Here is a 23,707-nt window from a genome sequence, read left to right on the forward strand (position 1 = left end):
AACCAGTCATATCCAATCATATTCCATTTGTTTTATTTTTGTACTACGCTGCCTCCCTTGCCTCCTCGGAGTAAATGCCCCTTATATATGTATTTTAATACTTAAACTAAACAAAAACTCTAAATGTTGGCAGCTAGCTGAAATAAAATACTTTTTATATATTTTATTGCAGTTAATATTTATTTTACAATATTCATTTTACATAATAATGAAAATGGTTGTATGGGTTTTTAGTTAATGATAATAGTTGGTTCAGAGGTCACCCATGACCAGCCCTGGCACTGAACTGAACTGAGTTTTTACAATTGTGAAGAAATGTAAGGACTGAGCCAAGTCATGTATCAAATTCATGCAAACACACTAAAAAAATTATTTTAGCGATCTAGCTCAAAGCATGCATAACTGCTTGACAAGAATCTGTATTGTAAATGAGAACTTGTTCTGCACTCATCTTAACACATGCTCTTGGCAGTGACGAGCACTTTTTATGTTTTTATTGATTAATTTATGGAATAATGATGGTGATTATTCACAGCGGTTACACCAGAGCACTTCATATATGCTAATGTTATATCAGAGCCATGTAACTGTCAAAATGTGTTTTGACCTTTGATCTCTGACAGCATCCATCAGCAAAGTGAAAGGTGAGTGACAAAGAATTTGGGAATTTAGGAATGCAATGCATCATAATCAGTAAGAGTCAAAATATGAATCACTTGCATGCAGCACTAGTTATTCACACTATAGACTTTTATAAATCATAAATATTGTCATTTTTTTTAGGTGCTGTTAAATAATTTTGTCACCAAATCAAACAATGTAATAGTGATCACAGGTATTGTTGGATTCAAATAATCTTATCTTAGAATCTGAAGATCTACTGTGCATGTTTCTGCAAACAGTTCACTGAGTGCAGTTCCAACTTGCCCTTAGGTGATGACATAATGCTTTTTTTATTATGACAATGATGATGAATTATCTCACTGATTTTGTGTGTATCATCTTATTGAGTTTGCATATTATTGCATGCAAATGCAATATGCAATGCAATTTCAGTCTTATTTTTTAATTAATTCAATCAGTCATGTATTTGTAAAGAAAAGATGTAACTTTGGCATGCTAACAAAATGCTAATGAGATGATTTCTGGCATGAAGCATGAGCTGGTCGTTTGCCATTTGTTCCCAGAGCTGATTGCTCATTTTTTTCACACATTACATTTTAGAAGCAGAGCTATTAGCTATTTATAAACTATTTCGCATATAAGATATAGTTCATAAATGACATAACGTTAAACAATTCCATGGCAATCAGTATTTACATGGCTGAACCTGTAATAAATTCTGTAAACACTATTTAAAATGACCATGGGATTGACCATGATTTTGATTTTTGGTCATTGTGTTATTAATTAACTTCGCTGCCTTTACATTCCAGAGAGTGAAGGAATCAAACCGGGAATGTGGCCCGTCAGTCTTCTGTCAGTCAATCTTAGCCCCTCCCACTCAACCTCCACATGCACTCTTCAGGAATAAACATATGCAAAAGGCATTCAAAACCAAGATATTTTATATTTCTAAGTAGATTCTGCACAAAGTTAACGCAAACGTTCTGGAATACTTTATTCTGATTGGTGAGGTGCTGCAATAAGCGGTCAAATATGTGACCCAGGACCACAAAAACAGTCATATGGTTCAATTTTACATCATCTGAAAGTTAAAAAAGAAATAAGATTTCCACTTATGTATGATTACTAGGATAGGACAATAGTTGGCTGAGATATTTAATAAATCAATAATCTGAGGGTGAAAAAAATCAAAATGCTGAAAAAATCGCCTTTAAAGTTGTCCAAATTAAGTTCTTAGCAATGCATATTAATAATCGATAATTAAGTTTTGATATATTTACGGTGAAAATGTACAAAATATCTTAATGGAACATGATCCTTACTTAATAACCTAATGATTTTTGGCACAAAAGAAAAATCGACCATTTTGACCCATACAATGTATTGCTGGTTTTGTGGTCCAGGGTCACATATTTCTGAATAATGGCCGTTGTCCTGGGAAACGCTGTATAACTGATCGCTCATCCAGGAAACCATGTTTCTTAAGTCTCTTAAAAAGCCATCAACTGGAAAATGTGCAGTTTTTCGGTCATTTAAAAAAAACAAACTTCAGAATGATGCAAAACCTGCAATATATATATACGTTATAATACAGTTTTCCACTGTTTTGTTGGTGATGCATATATGCATATTATGCCCTAATCCGAAATTTAACCAACGTTTGGAATTGCTTGCATGTTCGCTCGCTCTCTCTCTTTCTCTCTCTCTCTTTCATTCCCAGGCTACTCCAGGGAAATGTCTACCGGCTTTCATGGGGGGACGCGCAAGAGGGCGACCAGGGGAGGCTTTGGAAAACTGATGGGTGGATCCCTAGCCAACTTTCAAGCCCCGTGATTTGCTAATCGGGGTATTTTTCCCTTGTCATTTTCCTGTAATCCAGGGTCTGGGTCCAGCCCTCTTGACGGTGAGGCGATCGAGCGCTCCGCGTCTCATTTTGATTAAAGCCCGAATCCCTTCAGTCTGAAGGCTGGGCGCAAGGAAAGGAGGATCGAAGGGGGCCCGGCGAGACAAAATACCCCTCACCTATGGCTGTTTAGAGCAGATCGGGCACATTTGGGATTGTAGAAGGGACATCATTTTCAAATAAGCAGCGGTCGCCCCGGGTTTTGTGCACATTTGTGGGCGCCCGACCATGGAGAGGCCAAGGTGGTCCCCAATGTGGAAAACGAAAAGGTGGCTTTTGGATTCCACTGTTTTCAAATTCATCACAGTTTCCCTCGTCCTGGTTCTGCAGGCTCCAAATGTCAGAGCAGGTAAGGAAAGATAGACTTAAGAACTTTTGATGAAGTTGCAGGGACTGTCAGGAGATGCGCTTTTGCGCCTGCGGATTTTTACGCGTTTGATTTAGACAGGTGATCGCAGATCTGCATCCCGTATATGTGTATGTGCGCGAGATATAATATTACCAGTGCCCAATATTTAACACTATAATACTTAAATGAACAAGAGTCTGTGGAGTTCGTTAAAATAAACTCACTAGTTTCCCAAAAGTTCGTTCACTACATTTAATAATGCCATTTTATGCACATACATCTACATATCTACAGTAGACTTTAAATCACAATGTTAGACAGAAATTGTCTTATCCTGCACTTTAAAGCAGTTCGTGCTAAAAGTAGATATACCTATGTACCAACAAGTAGTTTTTGCGCAGGACATGGTTTGTTCACCATCTGTCCATTTAATTACCATATTTCTAGACCTGTATAAAAACATGCAATTTTATTTTGTTCTGCATATTTTCTACTCTGTGGGAGGGTGGAGAGGAGGAATGTGTCAAGAGAGTGTCATGGAGAGACAGTTTAGGATTTATTTTGGGGAAAAAAAGGTCTTTGTTTGAACCTGTGGTCCGTTAGGTGTGTGTGGACACGGTTAGCAGGGTGGAATTCCTCAGGGTTTTACATCAATGCCTTACATTTTGGAAGAGAAACTGAAAAAGTATCTACTTCAATGATTTGATTCAGAGGATGAGATTGTGAGCCAAATTAATAAAGAGATTATCAGTAACTGATATATTAATGTGTGCTCATTAGACTTAAGTGTTCTGACCGCACTGGCGTGACTTTTCTGTTTCATATCTCAAAACGTTTAATTATGATAAGAATTTGATTTATAGCAACAGAGACCTGGGAGGTCCAATTTACAATGGGCGTGACTGATCAATTGATAACTGCAACAACTATTTGATTATGAATATCATAAATCTGACAGTTCATAGACTTCTGTGACTTTTTAGAGTTTTTTCGCTTTGTAATTTCCACCATGTAATGAGTTAGCGTAGATCACAGTGGGTTACAGTCAAAATCGCCCGTTCACCCCTAGTCCCACCGAAGCCCAGCGGGGGCTTTTGCAACACTGTGACTCCCATGCCTCACTATAAGTTTCCCAGTGGGAATGCTTCTTTACTAAGTGCCTTCCCGTTATTTGATGACTGTCCTCTCCGCTCATCCCTATTATTTTGGAGGCTTCAAAGGGCCCGGAGCCATCCAGGGGCCCCAGCCTGGCCTTATGACAGGTCTCGCTCACCCTTACGGGAACAAAGGTCCTTGCAAAATTGAATTGGGCATTTATGTTGTTTAGAAATGACAAATGTACACACATTTCAACATACTTCCTAAGGCTTCTTGAATGTGACCAAAAGGTGAGCGATAGTCTTAATCACCCTATCAAAGGTGATAATGAATCTTAAAATGTATTAATCCCACTAGACTTCTGAAGCTGTGCATTACATCCCTTGCGGTTTGTAGCTTGTGAAGGCATTTCTCTCAGGTGCCCTCTTGAGCTGGCAGTGTACTGACATGTTTTCTCAGCCCCTGGGGCTGAGGAACCTCAGATGTGCATTTCCTTAAGACAATGCACACATTTCAGAAATTTTGCTTAGTCTTATGGGTAAATGGTGCCGACCAGATCGCAAGAACATTTGGGCTCCATTCACAAGTCATGCTTTTGTGACGAAACTCTATGCATGTCTGTTGTGTTGAAATGTGGTTCAGTCTGTTTTTTCAAACATTTTGATGTTACATAATTGCATGCAGTTGCAAAAAAAGCCAGAACAATCCATCATCATTTGTTTAATCTTATGTTGTTCTGACTTTTTTAGTTTCATTGAACACAAAAAGAGATATTTATATTGTAAATGAAAGTCCAAGCTGCTCCTTTCCATACAATAAAAGTGTCTGACAGTGTTCCATGTGCATAAATGCAATCTCTATGTTAAGACTGCGTCATCTGACAAACTAGCAGATTCAAATTCAAGTCTTAAAGGAAAAAATATGTTTGTGCTTCCATAATCATTCCACAGAAGAAAGAACCGTTTGGAGCAACACGAGTGAGACTTAATGTAACAAAAAGTTTATTTTTGGCTGAACTGTCCCTTTAAAACTGGAATATGAGGTGAACTGAACTGTATTCTTGGGAAGCAGATGGTTGAAAGGCTTTATTGTTCTTTGATGTTTCTCTACAGCCGTGAAAGGGGGAAGACATGAGGAAAAAATCTTTTTTTTGCAAAAAAAAATTCCATCAGTGAGGTTGCCTCACGGAGAGCCTGTGGCATAATGCAGTCTTGTTCAAGCGGCACGCATGTGTCAAAGAGGGGAGAGCGAGGGGAGAAGGGGGAGAGAGAGATAGAGGATGAAAAAGAGAGAGAGAGTTTCTGACCGAATTCATTATTAGAGTCTCAAGGAGCAGCAGGTAAAAAGGTCCCCAGTTTTTTTCATTCAGTATCGCCCTAAAAAAATAAATATTTTAGATATATTTCTATGTAGCCTAAGAGAATGCATACATAGGGGCATGTGTTATTTTAACTCTACATGTGTGTCCTGTTACCATAACAGTGAATTTCTTAATGAAATGATTTATGTGAATGATAGAAAAGCCCCTCCTATTTCTGGGTGTTCCTTAAATAATGGCAGGTTTATGATCTTGCTGATCAGTTAGTACCTCCCTCTACATTCACACTAAATGTCTAATCAACCTTCTCTCCCCCACACACACCAGTCTGTCTAACGCAAAGAATGACTGAAAAAATCAGCATGTGTGTTTGCACAGCAGTCTGGTTAAAATCACACCAGGTCATCAGCTGCACTCTCCTAATGATGGCACATTCTCAGTTGGTTTTCCGAAGGATTTAGGACTATTGACATTTTTCTTTTGCACTTGCATGTTAAAAGGTCAGACTGGGGCTACAGCGCCACATCTGGAATATATGAGGCCTGAGGTTATGGAGAACGTCTCCAGAAGATCCCCCACAACAACTCTCCTCCTCAGCTTTGTCATTGTATTGGTTGAGTTTGAGGTTTTCCTTTTGTCTAGGTTGTATGTTCAGCGTAAAGCTCAGATTGAGCCCCTTAGATATAGTGGGGGATCGTTTCATTCAGTACAAAGAACCGGCGGAAGAATAGTTTGTCGGCTTTGCTTTTCAAACCTTTAAATGGGGTAGTAAATGTTTTCTCAGCAGCGGGAATGCCTCAGCGTCTTTATTACAGCGTTTTAGACCTCCCTCAGATGAGCCCGGCCTTTTGTGACGTAGCAGCCCTTTATTTTTTGGCGGTTTGAGTGTTCGGTTTTATGTGGTAGATGCCAAAGATTCACTCAGGTCCCAGAAGACACATATGGTGCTGTTGGTAGACTCTGGATGGCACCCAACAGCCAAACATGTGCTATACATTCGCAGTGAATCATGAAAAAACTCTTCTCAGTGGTGCCCTCTAAGGTTTTCAGTTCTTGGGTGATCTGGGATGAACAGTGTTTGTCTTTCATCTTGCTTCGTTAATCATAATGAAGCTGTGTAGTCAAGTTTACTTAACCCAGCCGCAGCTGAAGTATCTTCTAAAGAGTTGAAGGGGGAATCAGGTATTTCGCAAGGGTCAAATCTCATAGGAATGAAGAACGGGGATTTGAGATTGGTCATATGGCCAAATAAACAGATTGAATTCAAACATTGGCTTTTTGTGTGTTTGTGGGTCGTAAAACAATGTTAAATGTGATTCTCTCTGGTCGTATGTTGGTTAATTTGACAGTGCATTTTTCATTAAACTTATAGTCCAACTTATAAAAAGTGTGCAATCAAGAGGCTGTATGCTAAACATTAAATGCATTTCTTTAAAAAAAATATTTATTTGTTAATATTTTCATGTCTTTTCTACCCCATACAGCAGAACCTGTGGATGTCCTAAAAGTATTAGAATTTCCCACTGTCCCAGAAGGAGTACAGAAAACTTCAGGATTTTGCACAAACCGAAGAGCATCACAGCCGGACACGGCCTTCAAAATAGGCAAGAATGCCCAGATCAGTGCCCCGACCAAGCAGCTTTTCCCAGGTAAGCTGAACCCCATGAACATGTCTCCATATCCTGCCTACGTTTAGCTGCGTTTAAATGTGCCCTTTGTTGTGGTTGCCAAGGCTTTTGACAGCAGATGCCATCCCTGATTGTGCAGGGCCATGTTTCACTCAGACGCTTGTATTGTTAAGCGGCAGGAGAACTTGGCTGAAATCTCTTGACCACAGCATGGCTCGTCTGCTTAGTTGCATAAGAAATGAACAGAAACGTTTAAAGTGACAGAACACAATTGAACACAAGAGAAGATGCTTTGCAGAATGTCCAAGCTGCTCTTAGGTACAAATAAAAATAATCAATGAACCAGTCAAACCCCAATAAAAATACCCCATACAAATTGTGTACCATATTCTGAGTCCTGAGATTTTATGATAGGTTTGAGATGCATTATGTAATTGGAATGTGATTATAATGTTGCAGATGTTTCTTTATATTGTGGAAAACAGATGCATGTTTATTACTTGTTAATATCAGTTAAGCTTATATAATGCCATTTATCTGGTGTTTATTACCAAGTTTCTTGCATCATCGCTGTTTAGCTGGATTTTAAAGGTCTGATAAATTACGCTGATAAAATATCTCTGTATTACTTCTGATAAATTGTATAAAATGTCAAATCTTATTTCATTGTTTTTCTCATTAATGGCCTTTTCAAACAATGCATATGCGCTAATAAAGCCACTAATTACAGAACTGCATGAATTAAACTGCTTTGTTAAAGCTGGAAAATGCTTTATGGATGACAAAGGAATCTGTGTAATTTACAAATAAAAAAATTAATTTGAATATATATATTTAAGTGGCACTCCTAGTCCTCCATTGTGTTTCCAGGTTCAACATTGCAATTAGCTGTTTGGAGGAACTTCAAAAACCCAGTGAACCCTTCAGTGAACTTGTTTTCTGTCTGTGCTGTTTCCTAGATGGTGTGTTCCCTGAAGACTTTTCCATCCTAACCACCATCAAGCCCAAAGCTGGAATCCAGTCCTTCCTTCTGTCCATCTACAACGAGAAAGGCGTCCAGCAACTAGGCGTGGAGGTGGGCCGCTCACCTGTCTTCCTGTATGAGGATCAGACAGGCAAGCCTGCCCCTGAGGATTACCCCTTGTTCCGCTCCCTCAACCTGGCCGACGGAAAGTAAGTCGCAAAGCACAAAGTCGAATGCACAGCAGCCTTTTTTAGGCTGTTTAGACCCATCCTCAGAGACAAAGACTGAGACTGACTCCAGACAGGGTCAGACAGAGGTCAGTCATCAGCAGGAAGTCATTTGCTGCCAGGCTAGAGTTTACACTGTAGTCCTGAGCCAATACACGTGTAGGAAGATATTTTTGTTTTAGAGTCATTTCGGTTGACAGGAATTAACAAGTAGACAAATCAGAATTTCAGGTGTCTATTGAGGCATTAGTTATGTGTGGTTTCTTCTGTGAGGTGAGCCAGAGGAGATCTCATTGTGACTCTGGATTGATGGAGTGAAGCAGACAGGGCCGTAGGTGATCTGACCTCAGCAGTGATCTTTTGGGGTACTGTTATTTTAGAAAGACTGAAAGTTGGATCCATTGGGGCAGATGCATGACCTCAGAAATTAACCTCTTGGATAACATCATCAGCAAGCTCTGACCAAAATTAAAATATATTTATGGAAGCCTGTTCTGGTCTCAAAGTAAAAAACAAAAATGGTAATTGTGAGAAATTTTAAATAAGACAAAAAAGTCACATTGTGAAATATGAAAGCGTAGTTGTGAGAAAAACAACATAAAAATTCAGAATATGAAATACGAAGTCATAGATATCAAGTTGTGAGATAAGTCACATGAGGAATAGAGTCACAGTTGTGAGAAATAAAGTCACAGTTATAAGATAAAAGTCACATTATGAGGTATAGAGTCACAGTTGTGAGAAATAAAGTCACAATGATAAAAGTCATATTATGAGATATAAAGTCACAGTTGTGAGAAATAAAGTCACAATTATGAGATAAAAGTCACATTATGAGATATAGTGTCACAGTAGTGAGAAATAAAGTCACAATGATAAAAGTCATATTATGAGATATAGAGTCACAGTTGTGAGAAATAAAGTCACAATTATGAGATAAAAGTCACATTATGAGATATAGTGTCACAGTTGTGAGAAATAAAGTCACAATTATAAAAGTCATATTATGAGATGTAGTGTCATAGTTGTGAGAAATAAAGTCACAGTTGTGAGAAATAAAGTCACATTATGAGATATAGTGTCACAGTTGTGAGAAATAAAGTCACAATTATAGAAGTCATATTATGAGATGTAGTGCCATAGTTGTGAGAAATAAAATCACAATTATAAGATAAAAGTCACATTGTGAAATATAAAGTCACAGTTACAAGTCATGAAGTCACAATTATGAGATAAATCACATGAGATACAGAGTTACGGTTGTGAGAAATATAGTCACAATAATAAGATAAAAATCACATTATTAGATATAGAGTCACAGTAGTGAGAAATAAAGTCACAGTTCTATTATTAAAGTCACAATATGAGGTATAGAGTCAGTTGTGAGAAATAAAGTCAAAGTTACAAGGTAAGAGTGACATTTTGAGATATAGTGTCACAGCTGTGAGAAATAAAGTCACAATTGTTAGATTAAAGGTCACCTTGTGAGATAAAGACACTGTTACAAGATATAAAGTCACACTGTGAGATACAAAGTCACAGTTGTGAGCAATTAATTAACAATTACAAGAGAAAAAGTCACATTGTGAAATATAGTCACAGTCGCGAGTCATAAAGTCACAATTATGAGGAAGTCACCAGAGATACATAGGTAAAGTCACAATTGTGAGAAATAAAGTCACAATTACAAGATAAAAGTCACATTATGAGATAAAGAGTCACAGTTGTGAGAAATAAAGTCACAGTTATAAGATTAAGTTGCACTGAGATATACTTTTACATTTATGGGAAATAAAGTTATTATTAAACAATTATGACATTACAAGATATAAAGTCACAGTTACAAGAAAATGCTCATTTTTGTCCCAACACCCCTTTAGCCTTAATTTGACATCCTCAAGCGCTAAAATTAATTGACAGCAATGGACGTGCTTTGTCTTATTAGATTTTAAGAGGCTTTACTGTAGGTATCAGTTCAGTGGGGTGTTTTGCTGTAAAAACAACAATGTTTCAGTGAGGAATTACAGTGCTTATGTTGATTATAGTGCTGATTAGGATTTCAGGTTAAATGCACCTTAATTGGGGTAATTCTGTCATTCCAGTTCCCTCGTGCAGGACGAATTAGGATAGAAGTGGCTTTTAAAAATCATTTGTACAGCTAAACAGATTAGCTATCACCACTTATATAGCTATATCACCATATAACTTTCATATGCTTTTGTGGTTTTTCGTCCTTTGAGAGATAAAATTATAGTTGGTCATGATGGAAATGTGATCTTGTGTAAAGAATCTGTAAAGCATTTGTGTTAAACTGTGTGAAATGTGTTTAACTCCCATATAGCATTATAATCAGAGAGTGCTACAATGTGTTATCAACATAATTTATGAATATGGCACATGGAAAGATAAATTACACTGCAGCATGTCCTTAGGGAAAATGGGTAATTTTTTTGTGTGAAAATGTGTGACTTTAAATCATTGCATTTGGCAAGTTCAGGGATTAACTAAAGTTCTAGAATATTCCCAGGATGTTTTAACGCTTAAAGGCGTTAAGTACGATATTGTGGTTTTACACCGTCAATCATTTGCTAAATCGCTCTTAACTATGTAAATTGTATTCTGCAAGCAGCTAAATTATCCAGAATTGTTGGTCTCTAGACACAGTAAAGCTTGTCTCGGTTCAAGTTTGCCAAGTACATTAAAGACACAAGCCAGCATAAAGGTATTTCTTTCTAATGAAGTGGATTATGGGAAATTGATCACCCTTGTGGGTACCATTGAAACACCTATGAAATCACACTGTGGCTTCCTACCGTAAACCTGTCCAACATTTTCCCTCTGCAGCTCAGTGTTTTGATTTTAAAGTTCAGTTTCTCCACCGTACCTTCCTGACACACACTTTCTACAATGTTCACGGTGTCTGTCATGCTGAATAACTCACAGGGGGGATTTGGTCTAGAGTTTAATGAGTTTAATCCAGTGTTAAACAAGGCCAAAGTTTGAAGGCTGGAATGTGGTCCACTCAGGAATGTTATATCTCAAGTATGGAGGCAAATTGTCTAAGGTTTTAATGCAAGGCACGTCTCACGTGTGGCGGCCTTTAACCGTTTGCTGGGTTTGTAATCGCCTACTCTTCCCATTCATCGCAGGTGGCATCGTGTAGGCATCAGTGTTGAGAAGAAGACTGTAACCATCATTGTCGACTGCAAGAAGAAGCTGACAAAGCCTTTGGGCAGGAGTGACCATGCTGGTATTGACACCAACGGTATAACCGTTTTTGGCACCAGGATCCTAGATGAGGAAGCGTTTGAGGTAAAGCTATATTCATTGCATTAATGCACTACACTGGTGAAGGCCTGATGGTGTAATCAAGTATAAATTGTGTATTCGATGCATGAGCAACATCTGTTCGTTTGATAACAGGAGAGCAAACCAGAGCTAAATTTATAATTACGCTCCGGGGGTCTCCACATGCTTTGTTCAGCCTATTTAATGACAAATAAACCTAGTATGGGGGAGAAATAAACAGCCCTGTAAGTACAAAAAAGGTCCTGCTGAGAAGTTTTGGATTGAGAATAAGATACGGTATTTCCTTTTGTCCATCTAGGCGATTAAATGGCCTTGCATGCATGCATACACCACATCTAAAGTATTTAACCCTCAGAAACCCACTTCAGCAAAATTTCAATGCAGTCAGTTAAAGTGATCAATGAAAATGTCATTAACTCCTATCATTTAACCCTCATGTTGTTCCAAACCTGTATGACTTTTTTCTGTGAAACACAAAAGAACAAGTTTTGAAAAGGTGTTGGTAACCATTTTTGGTTCCCATTGACCTCCATTGTATTTTTTTATCCATATAAGTCAATGGGAACTGAAACGGTTTGGTTACCAGCATTCTTTAAAATATCTTCTTTTATGTACAACAGAACAAAGAATGGTTTGGAACAACATCAGTGTGAGTAAATGATGACAGAATTTAAATTTTCGGGTGTTGGTTGGTTGGTCATAGCTGGTTTAAACTGGTTAAGATGGTCTTCCAGCAAAACCAACTCGTGTTCAGCTGGTTTTAGCCGGTTAGTCAGCTGGTCTCCCAGCCTGACCAGCTAAAGAAGTTGTCAAAACCTTCTAAAACCAGCCTGCTAAACCAGCTATGTCCAAGCTGAAAGACCAACTAAAACTAGCCAACCAGCTTAGGTTGGTTTAATTTGTTTTTGAGTGTCCCAGCATGCTAATGTCATGCTAAAATGTGGTGACTTCCTGTTGAAGCCACTGCTAACTGTTTAAATTTGCAGTTTTGAAAAATGCAAGTGGCCAAAACATTGCAATTTCTTGAGTTTCTGAGGGTTAAACAACTGTATAGTTCAAACTATAAAAAGAGTTATTTAGAGAGTTTGTGGGATGCTGTGTAGGCCTTTACATTGTTATTTGCTTCTGCATGCGGTTCATTATTGTCTTTTATAGTTCCATGAAAAAGATCTCCATGGCAACCTGTCATCAGCATCATTTTATATAACATTATGGTATGTAGAGTCATTGTTCACTTTAGCCTAATCTGGTAGATTACATAGTTAAATCAAGTCAAGTGTAAATGTAACTCCTCCACGTATTAAAAATGTAAAAATTCTTTAGATTTACTACTATCGTAAGTCATTTCCATAATGGCAAAGGTGAATATTTGTCAGATATTTGGACATGAGCTTACTCAGGATAAGACAGACAAGCCTTGTGTCACTGTTTACCTTTAAGTGGTCGGGTTTTCCCCTCGCTTCCTGTTATGAAGGCTTCTTTCACCTTGTAATTAAAGCTACTCAAAGCCAGAGGAGTCCTCTTCATGCACGGATTGCTCAGCCGAGGCCTTCATTCAACATGGCTAATTCTCTACAGTAAAACTAGCATGCTACAAGAATAACCTGAGTATATTTATTTGGTGGTTTAGGGTATTGAAAAGTGTGGATAATTGGGCAAAATACGGATAGTTTGATCAACCCAAATTATTTGTATTTAATGACTGGAAAGCATCCGAAAAAGTGTAGAAAACACATACTTTCTTTTCCAGTTGCTTTGCACTGTACAAAAACTGACGGGGTGGCGTATTTATTTCAGATGTGAATGAAGTGTTAATTAGCAGACACAACAAATTACAGGTTTAAAGGAGTCAGCAGCCCTGCCACCACCTCGATTAGAGCAGAAAATGGCTAATTAATGCAAATTATTTAAATATTTTCACAAATAGATTTGCTTAGCAACTTGTTTCTGCACTTTTCAACACCTCTCAAATTAAGCTAAATGTAGGTTTGACTGTTTTGGTGCAAATGTGTAAATGTGTAGCTCGTGTCTTTTAGGTAACTGCTGTTTCACAGTTTTATGTGTGCGTTTGTGCTCTTACGCTCTCTTAAAAGTCACAGTTGAGGCAGTGTGGAATGCGCAGGGTCAAAATGAGTTAAAGCTGTAAATAATGATGTACAATGGACCGATTGACAGGTGATATTGAAATGCTTCAGTTCTTGGGAAGTAGGGGGGCTTGGGTGTGTGTTTACCCATGTGGCGACGAAACTTACTCAGTGGGGGATGGGAATAAAGTCTTGTTACCTCATGTTTCTACTGAAATTGCTTTAATGCAAGTACTTTTTAAACATTTCAGTGTGGTGGCGATATTTGATTGACCCTTACACTTGTAGTTTTGCGCTGCTGTGAAACCAAGCATGGTTTGATAGCTATTTTTTCTTAAGATGATTTTCGGGATCATACATTAAAGTGTTTTTTGCTTTGTCTATAGAATCTTAAATTTGGGCCATATTGTTTATGTATTTTAAAACATTTTCTCTGTGTTGATGATTTATAGTGTGCTGTTTGTAGTGTTGATTTTACTGTGTGGATTACTAATCAATTCATGGTTAATTTTGACAACTAATATACCATTTAATACTCAATTTCTATTGAGCCCCACACATGACATGCTCAAGTAGCCACAAATTAAAAATGAATTCCTTAATAAACAACTTATTAGTTTGTACCCACATTCTAATCATGGCCATGATTTATGTAAAACAAGGAAACAAATTTCTAAAACATGGTCAGGAATTAATAAATTGTGGAATTTAATTCTTATTTTGTGGCCACGACTCTTTATTTCAGATTTCAGATCTGCAGGATCCTTTGAATTTTGTTTTTTGCAATGTAGTTATTAGATTTATTGGGCGTTTGGTCATAAAAGCAGTTAAATGTTATGAAGGTTGCCTATAAATTAATTTAGAAATCATCTTATACATATTAACTGACAGTTTTGGGAGTTTTACCTCAGACTATATCTTCTTTTCTACCTCTTGCTGTTTAAATCAGCATATATAGAAAGGCTACGAGAGGTATGCCCAGTATTTAGATTTGGCGTGTCATTTGGGATTTGTATGGTTGGAAACACTGAGTTCTCTGTGTCAGAGTGTGAACGCTATGACTGTTCTCACTGTATGGCTACCTCTGAAGTGTATTTTGGGAAATATGGCGGAAATACCTGGTCAGACCCATAGGAGCGACATCTCTTACTAGACTTGAATGAATCAGCGCTTTGTAGGGTCTGTAAAGAAGCCTTTGATTTTTGTAGGGTTTGAAAGTGTACAATGTGCTATTTGCAGGATAGCGACCCACAAAAAGGTTACAAGATGACATGGCGTTTATTTTTTTAACTGTACTTAGTTCCACATGTCTCATTTATGTCTCATAATGAATAAGAACCTTTCTTCAACCAGCAGGGTGCCTCATACCTACTGCTCTCCTCCCAAATTAATTTAACCTACAAAAACAGTTGGCATTGACACACTTTGAATGACAGTTCAGAAACACATTCACATTTTTCTTCTGATTTTTCAAGTTGATAATTACTATTTTGTCTGTGAGGTGAGGAAATAGCATTGACCGCAGCTAATAGTACTGGGTGTGTTGCCGGGTCGCTCAGTTCACGGCTCTAGGCTTGGGTACATCAAAGTTCACTGCTCCTTTTGTTTCCGATTTGGTGTTCGTCACCATTGGCTCTCTCCAGTTCTGTAATTAGAGCAGTTAAGTACAATTAAATGACTGAGGAAAATTGACCAAATTCTCTCATGTTGTAAAGCTGAGGCATTACGGCGGTTAATGACAGGTTTCCTACTGTGCTACGTTACTATTTGAATAGTTTACTGTATGCTCATGCTGGGGGTCTGCATCTTAAATAGTTTTTCACACACTGGACCTTCAGGAAAGCCAACTTTTTTAGTACAAAGCTGAGATGTTTACGAATGACTCATGGGTCGTTAGCAAAAAGCTGTTGAGTGATGCTATTGGTTCATGTTGTTTAGAGATGTTGGTGCATTACTGCATGGATATTCAATAACATTTTACCTGGGTTACAACATTATATGTGTTTGTGACAGTAGAGATAGACAAGCTGTAAATTCCATATAAAACTCATTTTTTGTGAGTTTGAACTCATTTTTTTTTCAGTCATCTAACAAGCATATTTTATGAAAGACTCTACATTGCAAGTTTGTTTACACCATGGGATGTAAATTCTGAATTCTGAGGGGGAAAAAAGTCAGTTGTGAGATGTAAATTTAGAATTTTGGAGGGAAAAAAGTCAGTTGTGAGATGTAAATTCATAATTCTGAACGAAAATAGTCAAAATTGTGAGATGTAAATTCATAATTCTGAGGGAAAAAGTTAGTTGCAAGATGTAAATTCAGAATTGTGAGATGTAAATTAAAAATTCTGAGGGAAAAAAAAAGTTGTGAGATGTAAAATCAGAATTCTGAGCAAAAAAAAAGTTGTGAGATGTAAATTCAAAACTCTGAGGGAAAAAGTCAAAATGGTGAAATGTAATTTCAGAATTCCGAGGAGAAAAAAGTTAGTTGCAAGATGTAAATTCAGAATTCTGAGGGAAAAAGTCAGTTGCAAGATGTAAATACAGAATTCTGAGGGGGAAAAGTCAGCCGTGAGCTGTAAATTCAGAATTCTGGGGGAAAAAGAGTCAAAATTGTGAGATGTAAATTCAGAATTCTGGGGGAAAAAGAGTCAAAATTGTGAGATGTAAATTCAAAATTCTGAGCAAAAAAAAAGTTGTGAGATGTAAATTCAAAATTCTGAGCAGAAAAAAAGTTGTGAGATGTAAATTTACAATTCTGAGCGAAAAAAAAGTCAGTAGTGAGATGTAAATCAGAATTCTGAGGGAAAAATTCAAAATTCTGAGATGTAAATTTTGAATTCTGAGGAGAAAAAAGTCTGTTGTGAGATATAAATTCAGAATTCTGAGCTGAAAAAGTCAAAATTGTCAGATGTAAATTCAGAATTCTGAGGGAAAAAATCAAAATTGTGAGATGTAAATTCAGAATTCTTAAGGGAAAAAAGTCAAAACTGTGAGTTTAAATGCACAGTCATTGTATTACCATAAATCACTGGGTGGGCTTGATTTTTCTAAATTGTTCGCTTAAGTCTGTTTCAATGGATTCAGTGTGAGTATTAGGCCATTATTTCATGAATATCTTACCCAGAATAAGCTTTTCAGGGTTTAGGGAGTTGTTAAAAGTGCATGGGTGACAAATGAGGTAATACTTGTCACTTTTATTCAGCCATTGGCTTGATCTCCCTGTTTTTCCCTCTATCTTGGCACCAGGCTGTAATGCCAAGCCTGGTTTTTGGGGCCAATCCTAGCTTTCATGGTCTGGTAAATGTACTGTATGTGGCAGGGCAACAAATGATCAATGGAAACATGGCTTGGAATAACAAGCCTGCAGCAACTGAAATGATATTGATTGTTTTTTGATGAATTCTGATTATTGTGCATGATTTAGATGAGATGTTAAGTGATATTTCACCCAAAAATGATAATTTAATCACTCATGTCGTTAAAAACCTGTAACGCTTTTTCTTTGGTAAACAAAAAGTGATTTGTTTTTAATAACAGTGAAAGAAAATGGAGGCTGTCAAGCTACAAAATTGCAAAGTGCTATATTTCAAGTCTTTTGATATCATTTGATAGCTTTGTGTAAGGAACAGATTGCAATTTAAGCTTAGTTTTCCAACTGATGTGACTGAATCATTGATTCAGTGAGTTGAACTGAACCACATTTGTGAACTGAATTAAAGATTTACCGATTTAAATCGACTATTCATCCACAGTGTATTTCTTTCATGAATTTTTCAATTCAGAATAAGGGTCTTAGACAACAGCGTCTTAAATTTCATCCTTTACCTCACACAAAGCTATCAGGTGACTTAATGATTGTTAATTTGGACCACTTCTGCTTGAAAATGTGAAGATATTCTCATTTACGTTTGCTGTATTGAAAATAATGGCCAGGATATTTATCAAAAAATTACATTTTGTGTACCACAGAAGAAAGAAAGTCATCTGAATTGATGTGAGAGTGTGTTATATTCTTTTAAATGTCTTATTTTGTTTTCATAAATCAAATAATAACAGTATAAAGGTAGTATTTTGTATTAAGGAGGTCAGGCATCTTCTGTTTTACTGTGGGCACACCTGAGCATTTTGCTGTTTATACAGTTGAGTTTACAGAGAGCAGTGTAAAAATACACACACACACAGACACACACACATGCCCCTAACAAGTCCAAGCCTGCTGTTTTTTTTGGGGTTGCCTTGCTGTTAAATCGCAGTCTCTCTTTCTTTGTGACAGTGCCAAGGAAAGACCTCAGGTTCCAACACATCCCCCAGATCTACTTGTGGACTGTACTGTAAAAATTATGCATGTTCCTTGTGACAGACTTACAGACCCAGGTCACTCTGAACCAGTCTAAATCTAAACAGAAAGATCTGAATCTGCTAGTTACGGCCCATAAAAGACATGTGGCCTAAAAATGCACAAATGTAACCACTTAAATCAAAACCTCATACAGTAAATGATGTCTTCAATCATTTAGTTATTGATCATAATTTAGAATGAATGTAAGCTGTTGTATCCAACAATGGTGAGAAACAGATTTGACTAATTTGGAAGAAAGTCCATGCATGTGTTTTTTATAAATATGTGTTTAACGTTGTGGACCAGAAGATTTTATGTATTTTTGCCTGAGCATTGTTAAGCAGGCAGCATTTTATATGAGAGGAAACTTCCTGTGTGGGTTTCTGTTACCAGGTGTTTCATGATGAAACACGTTTTATTTACCTGCTTATAAAACAGCAATTTCCTGAACCATCTGACCTGTGTAGCTGTTTTGTTGCCTTGCCATTCCAGCATCGCATATGTTTCCCTCAGTGGAAGAGTGGTATTTTATGTTTTGACCAACCTAGATAAGATGACTATTTTTTTTCATGCAGAAATATGTGTCTCTGTACTATTGACAGAGGTGTTTTTGGCATATGTATCTCATGTATCTTCCTGTCATTCATTCCCTCAGGGTGATATCCAACAACTGTTGATTGTGGCTGACCCTAAAGCAGCTTACGACTACTGTGAACACTACAGCCCAGACTGTGACGTCCCTCACAAGGACACACTGCAAGCACAGGAGCCCGGGGAGGAGGTTAGTAGACCTTTTGCACTGACCGGCAGAGGAAATGGTCTTTCCTTGAGTGTCCAGAAGACGTTTCTGGAAGTCTGGCATGTTGATGATACTTCTGACACTACCAGTCAAACAACTGGATAGACAGACTCATACTTAACTGTTGTTTTTAACAGGTTAGAATAATATAAAAGTCATCAATACTGCAAAAAAAAAACAAAACAAAAAAACACTCAAATACAGGAATTATGTAGTGGCCTAAAATGTTACAAATCAAAACTGCATTTTAAATTAAAATCATACTTTGGTGCACTGTTATTTTTATATAAATATATATAAATATATATATATATATATATTTATTTATTTATTTATTCCGAAAGTATGAAAAACTAAAAATTTTATAATATATTTTTATAATTATTATTTTATTTAACAAATGAAAAAAGTAACACATCACAGTCAGAAATGGCAATTATGGAAGGAACTTTTCTCTCATGCTACAAAAATAATATACAGTAAAAAGTTCAGCAGCTACCTTAAAATTTTAAGTTAAATCAACTTAAAACTACAAGTCATTTCAACTCACTACAATAAAATGAGTTAAAATTACTTGTTCTTTTAAGTTGATTTAACTTATGAGTTGACATTACTTGTACTTTTAAGTTGATTTAACTTAAAATTTTAAGGAAGCTGCTGAACTTAAATTTTTAAGTTGAAACTGGTGTAGATAAAAGTATCACGTAATATAATCAAATGATTTACACTATCATTCAAACATTTGGGGTTGAAAACATTTTTTTACCTTTTTTTTAAGTCTTATTTTAGTATATTTTAAAATATAATTTATTCCTGTGATCCAAAGCTGAATTTTCAGCCTCATTACTCCACGTGTCACATGATCCTTCACACTGTAAAAACATTTCACCTGTTTCAACTTAAAAACTTAAGTTTAGCAGCTTCCTTTAAATTTTAAGTTAAATCAACTTAAAAGTACAAGTCATTTGAACTCATTTTATTGTAATGAGTTAAAATGACTTGTAGTTTTAAGTTGATTTAACTTAAAATTTTAAGGTGACTACTGAAGTGATGTTTTATGTTGAAACTGGTGAAAACTTTTTACGGTGCAGAAATCATTTCTCATTCTCTGTTTTCAACATTTCTCATTATTATCAATGGTGAAAACAGTTGTGCTGCTTAATATTTTTGTGGAAACCCTGTTTTTTTAGGATTCTTTGATGATTAGAAAGTACAAAAGAACCGTATTTCTTTAAAATAAATGTTTACTGTAAAGTTTGATCTATTTAATGCATCCTTGGTGAATAAAAGTATTAATTTCTTTAAAAAAAATGTTACTCACTGAAATTTTTGAATGGTAGTGTCCATAAAAACATATCACCAGGTCAAAGGTCAGCCACACCTTGACACTTCTGACCTCTGTGATGACTCCTGTAAACACCGACACCACATGCAAGTCATTTTAACCCATTACATCCTGCCGAAACAGGGAGAGGGTCGTTTCCTGTATGTGAGAAATCAATAACCCTCTTTCTCGCATCTTTACTCGGCGAGCGTGTGCGAGATGCTCTGCTCATAAATCACCCTCGGCCTGGCTGAACGGTGTCCCACTCAGCGCTGAGTGATCACCAACCATGGAAGAGGGCCAGATCATCAGCGCAGTGGCTTTTTTATGAGCTCTTATGCTGTATGAGGATTAACATATACTTGTGTTTGATGGATGAAGCCCTGGAGAGCCAGACTCAGAGGCTTTATCGGCTTTCCTGCTGCTCTAACAGACGTTATTTGTAGCAAAGGAATAAAAATAGAGAAGCTGCTACATTAACTTTAGGAAAAAACATTTATCCATTCAAAAAAATGTGTCATAATTGATGAATGCGTATATTAACTCACCTCAAATGGTTTCACCTTAAAACCTAATTTTAATAATAATATTAACTTAATATTCTAAATTTAACATTTGACATATATACAGTGTGTGATGGGAATTATAAATTTTAAATGTAAATTTTTTGCGTATAAAATAATGCTGTCAAATCGATTCATCGCAATTAATCACATCCAAAATAAAAGTTTGTGTTTACATAATATATATGTGTGTACATGTATAATACATGTATGTGTTTGTACTTATATATATACGTATAAATATATACAGTACACACGCATATATTATGCATATATGCATATACTCAAACTGTTTTTTTGGATGTGATTAATCGCAATTAATTGTGATTAATCGCATCCAAATAAAAGGTTGGAGTATATTTATATATAATTAATCAATCTGGCAGCACTTGTATAAAATCTACTTGACACATTATGTTTTATAACTAAAAGGACTTTGAAATGTGTTAGAACTCAGAAAATCAAATAGATTTGACTCTTTCTATAGATCTAAGCCTTTAATCACCCTTTGCTTTAGAAGGCAGATGGGGTTTTATACACAAATAAAGATGAGAAAGAAGAAAAAAAGGGGTTAAGAAAGTTAAGAAAGTTAAGAAAGTTAAGAAAGCAGCCAACATATGGCTGTTATCTCTGCTTAAGACATGCAGGGAGTTTTTATAGGGTTTTAAACACCCACCTGTATATCAGAATAAGTACATCACATGTTATACATTAACATAATTAATGCAGTATGTTCAGACATACTGAACTCACACAGTAGAGAGTAACACAAACAATAGTTTTGCTTCATTTTAAGTTCTGACCATGATGTTTTGCTCTAACATGGCTTACTTTCATTCATACTGTATATAACAAGCTATAGTAACTCAAACCATCAAAGTATGTAATACACCCAAGGGTACATTACATTCAAGTTTGTATGCTTTGCTAACCTCTTTCTCATCCTCTCCCTGTGTGCAGTACACAACTGCTGTTGAGTACGGTGATTTATATGATTATTATGACGCCGCGACCCCAGCAGCGACAGATGAATATTCTGAGCCCCAGGTAAATGCAGGAAACGTGTGATGTGTTTGTTATGTCAATCATGGGGCAGCCCCTGCCCCCTTTCCTTGACCTGTATAAATTACATGGGCAAAAATATGTGGTGTGGGCTTTGTCTGGGCCGGTTAAGTTCTTCCACACCGTTTTCCTACAGGCATCCTGTGATGCTAACACTCGGTACGCCCTATACTACTGAAAATGTTTGTTTAAGAAGATTATACGGCTGTATGCTAGATTTTAAGCACCTGTTAGTTAGCTTAAATAGCCAGACCCATAAATTACTGTAGTGGTCCACATACTTTTGCTCATGTTGTGTATGTCTGTCCATGTTTGTAAACTTGGTATTCTCAGTGTCTACACTGGGTTAACTAATAATAAAAAGAGATTCTGTGAACTTAAGAGTCAAATGGTGGCTGTTTTTTCGAACATGGGTTGCTTTAAGTTTTAGGATAACCGTTATTTGAAGCAAGCCTGGTATGGTATCAGAACAACATATTTGACTACTCAAATCTGCTCACTGTCTACTTTTCCAGTATAAATGACAGAATTACACTACCTTTTAAAATTTTGGGGTTGGTAAGTTTCTTACTCTGAATTTATTTGATCGAAAATAGAGTAAAAACTGTAATATTGGGAAATTTTTAGTGCTGGGCAATGATTAATCGCGATTATTTATGTACATAATGTATGCGTGTACTTTGTATATTTATTATGTCAATATAAATACACACACATGCATGTATTTAAGAAAAACATGTTACGTTTATATATTAAATATATTTAAAATATAAATTATTTAAATATAAATATGTAAATACATGTAAATATTTTCAAAATATATACTGTATGTGTGTGTCTTTATATATACATAATAAATATACACAATACACACATACATTATGTACATAAATACTTTTATTTTGGATACAATTAATCACAATTAATCATTTCCCAGCACTAGAAATTGTATTATCATTTAAAATAACTGTTTCTTATTTTTATATATGTTATAATATAATTTATTCCTGTGATGCAAATTACTTCAGTATTTAGTGTGGGCAAATGGTTGTGCTATTAATATTTTTGTGAAAACCATATTTTTTCCAGGATTCTTTGATGAATATAAAGTGCAAAAGAACAGCTTTTTTTAAATATATATATATATTTTTAATACAATGTAAAAGTTACTTTTGATCAATTTAATGTTGAATGCAATTTAATACTAAATAAAAGTATTGTTTTCTTTAAAAAAAAAATAAATTAAAACTGACCCCAAAATTTTGAAGGATAGTGTATCAAGTTATCCTGAATTTATCTAAGCAAGCCATGTTTGATAAATGGGAACTTATCTTCTAACCCAGATATTTTAATGTGTTGTGTCTTTTTCCCTTCACCATAACCTTTTTCCAGAGAGTGAGACGTAGTGTCTCCACGAAAACGAAGAGGACGAAAAAGTCCCCTAAATCTTTTTCCAAACCCTATAAGTACCAGGAGCCAAAACAGGCTAAAAAGTTAGCCCCTAAGAAGAAGAGATACGGACACCTGCCACCGCCACAAAGAAAAGCCATTCTAGGGGTAATAGTACAAGTGTAGCTCATGTCAGAACCCATCAAGATCTCTCTTCCGTTGAGGGAAATCTCTGATGATAGTCTGAGCGTGCCGTCCGCCCCCCTTTCTTTCTCTAGGTGCCGTCCTCGTGGATCCAGCCTGTAACGCTTTTGGAACTGCCTGAACTGTGTTAATTCCTCCTTTCTTATCTTCTTCCTCTTTTCTTCTCACTTTGGAACTGCTATAGCCTAACAATGTAGATGGGGAGTACTATACAGACAGTGAACTTGACTACGGAACAGTAGATGCTTCCAAAACTCAGTCTCCTGTCGCAACCACTGGACCAAACCAGGTAATCATTTGATTATATACTATGATGGTACAGAATGTGGGACAGAAAGGGGGGAAAATCCAGGAGCACGTATGACGAGGAAGTATTTGATATGGAATGACAAAAACAAAACAATTCATGGCGATTGTTCTGTGTTTTTTTGACTCTGGGAACTGTTTCATCCAACAACACAAAGCTGATATTCACCATAAAACTGCCAAGATCTAAATTTAGCCAATCCACTTCCTCT

General features: G+C 36.4%; 1 protein-coding gene across 6 annotated transcripts in view; it reads left to right on the forward strand.

Annotated features, from left to right (window-relative positions):
- Positions 1–2,379: 2,379 nt before the first annotated feature.
- The window catches only part of col11a1a (collagen, type XI, alpha 1a), an 84,391-nt gene continuing 63,063 nt past the window's right edge, over positions 2,380–23,707 (forward strand). The window contains exons 1-7 of one of the 6 annotated variants that reach the window (XM_051097902.1): positions 2,380–2,879; positions 6,780–6,944; positions 7,883–8,096; positions 11,264–11,426; positions 18,504–18,629; positions 21,495–21,581; positions 22,989–23,153. In XM_051097902.1, the coding sequence (XP_050953859.1) occupies positions 2,759–2,879; positions 6,780–6,944; positions 7,883–8,096; positions 11,264–11,426; positions 18,504–18,629; positions 21,495–21,581; positions 22,989–23,153 (1,041 nt within the window). In that variant the 5' untranslated portion in view covers positions 2,380–2,758. Of the gene's footprint in view, positions 2,880–6,779; positions 6,945–7,882; positions 8,097–11,263; positions 11,427–18,503; positions 18,630–21,494; positions 21,582–22,988; positions 23,154–23,373; positions 23,479–23,707 lie in introns of all 6 variants that reach the window. The other 5 variants (XM_051097899.1, XM_051097903.1, XM_051097900.1 and 2 more) reach the window with 5 other exon arrangements.

The sequence above is a fragment of the Labeo rohita genome, chromosome 24 (genome assembly GCF_022985175.1).
Source record: "Labeo rohita strain BAU-BD-2019 chromosome 24, IGBB_LRoh.1.0, whole genome shotgun sequence".
NCBI classification, from domain to species: domain Eukaryota; kingdom Metazoa; phylum Chordata; class Actinopteri; order Cypriniformes; family Cyprinidae; genus Labeo; species Labeo rohita.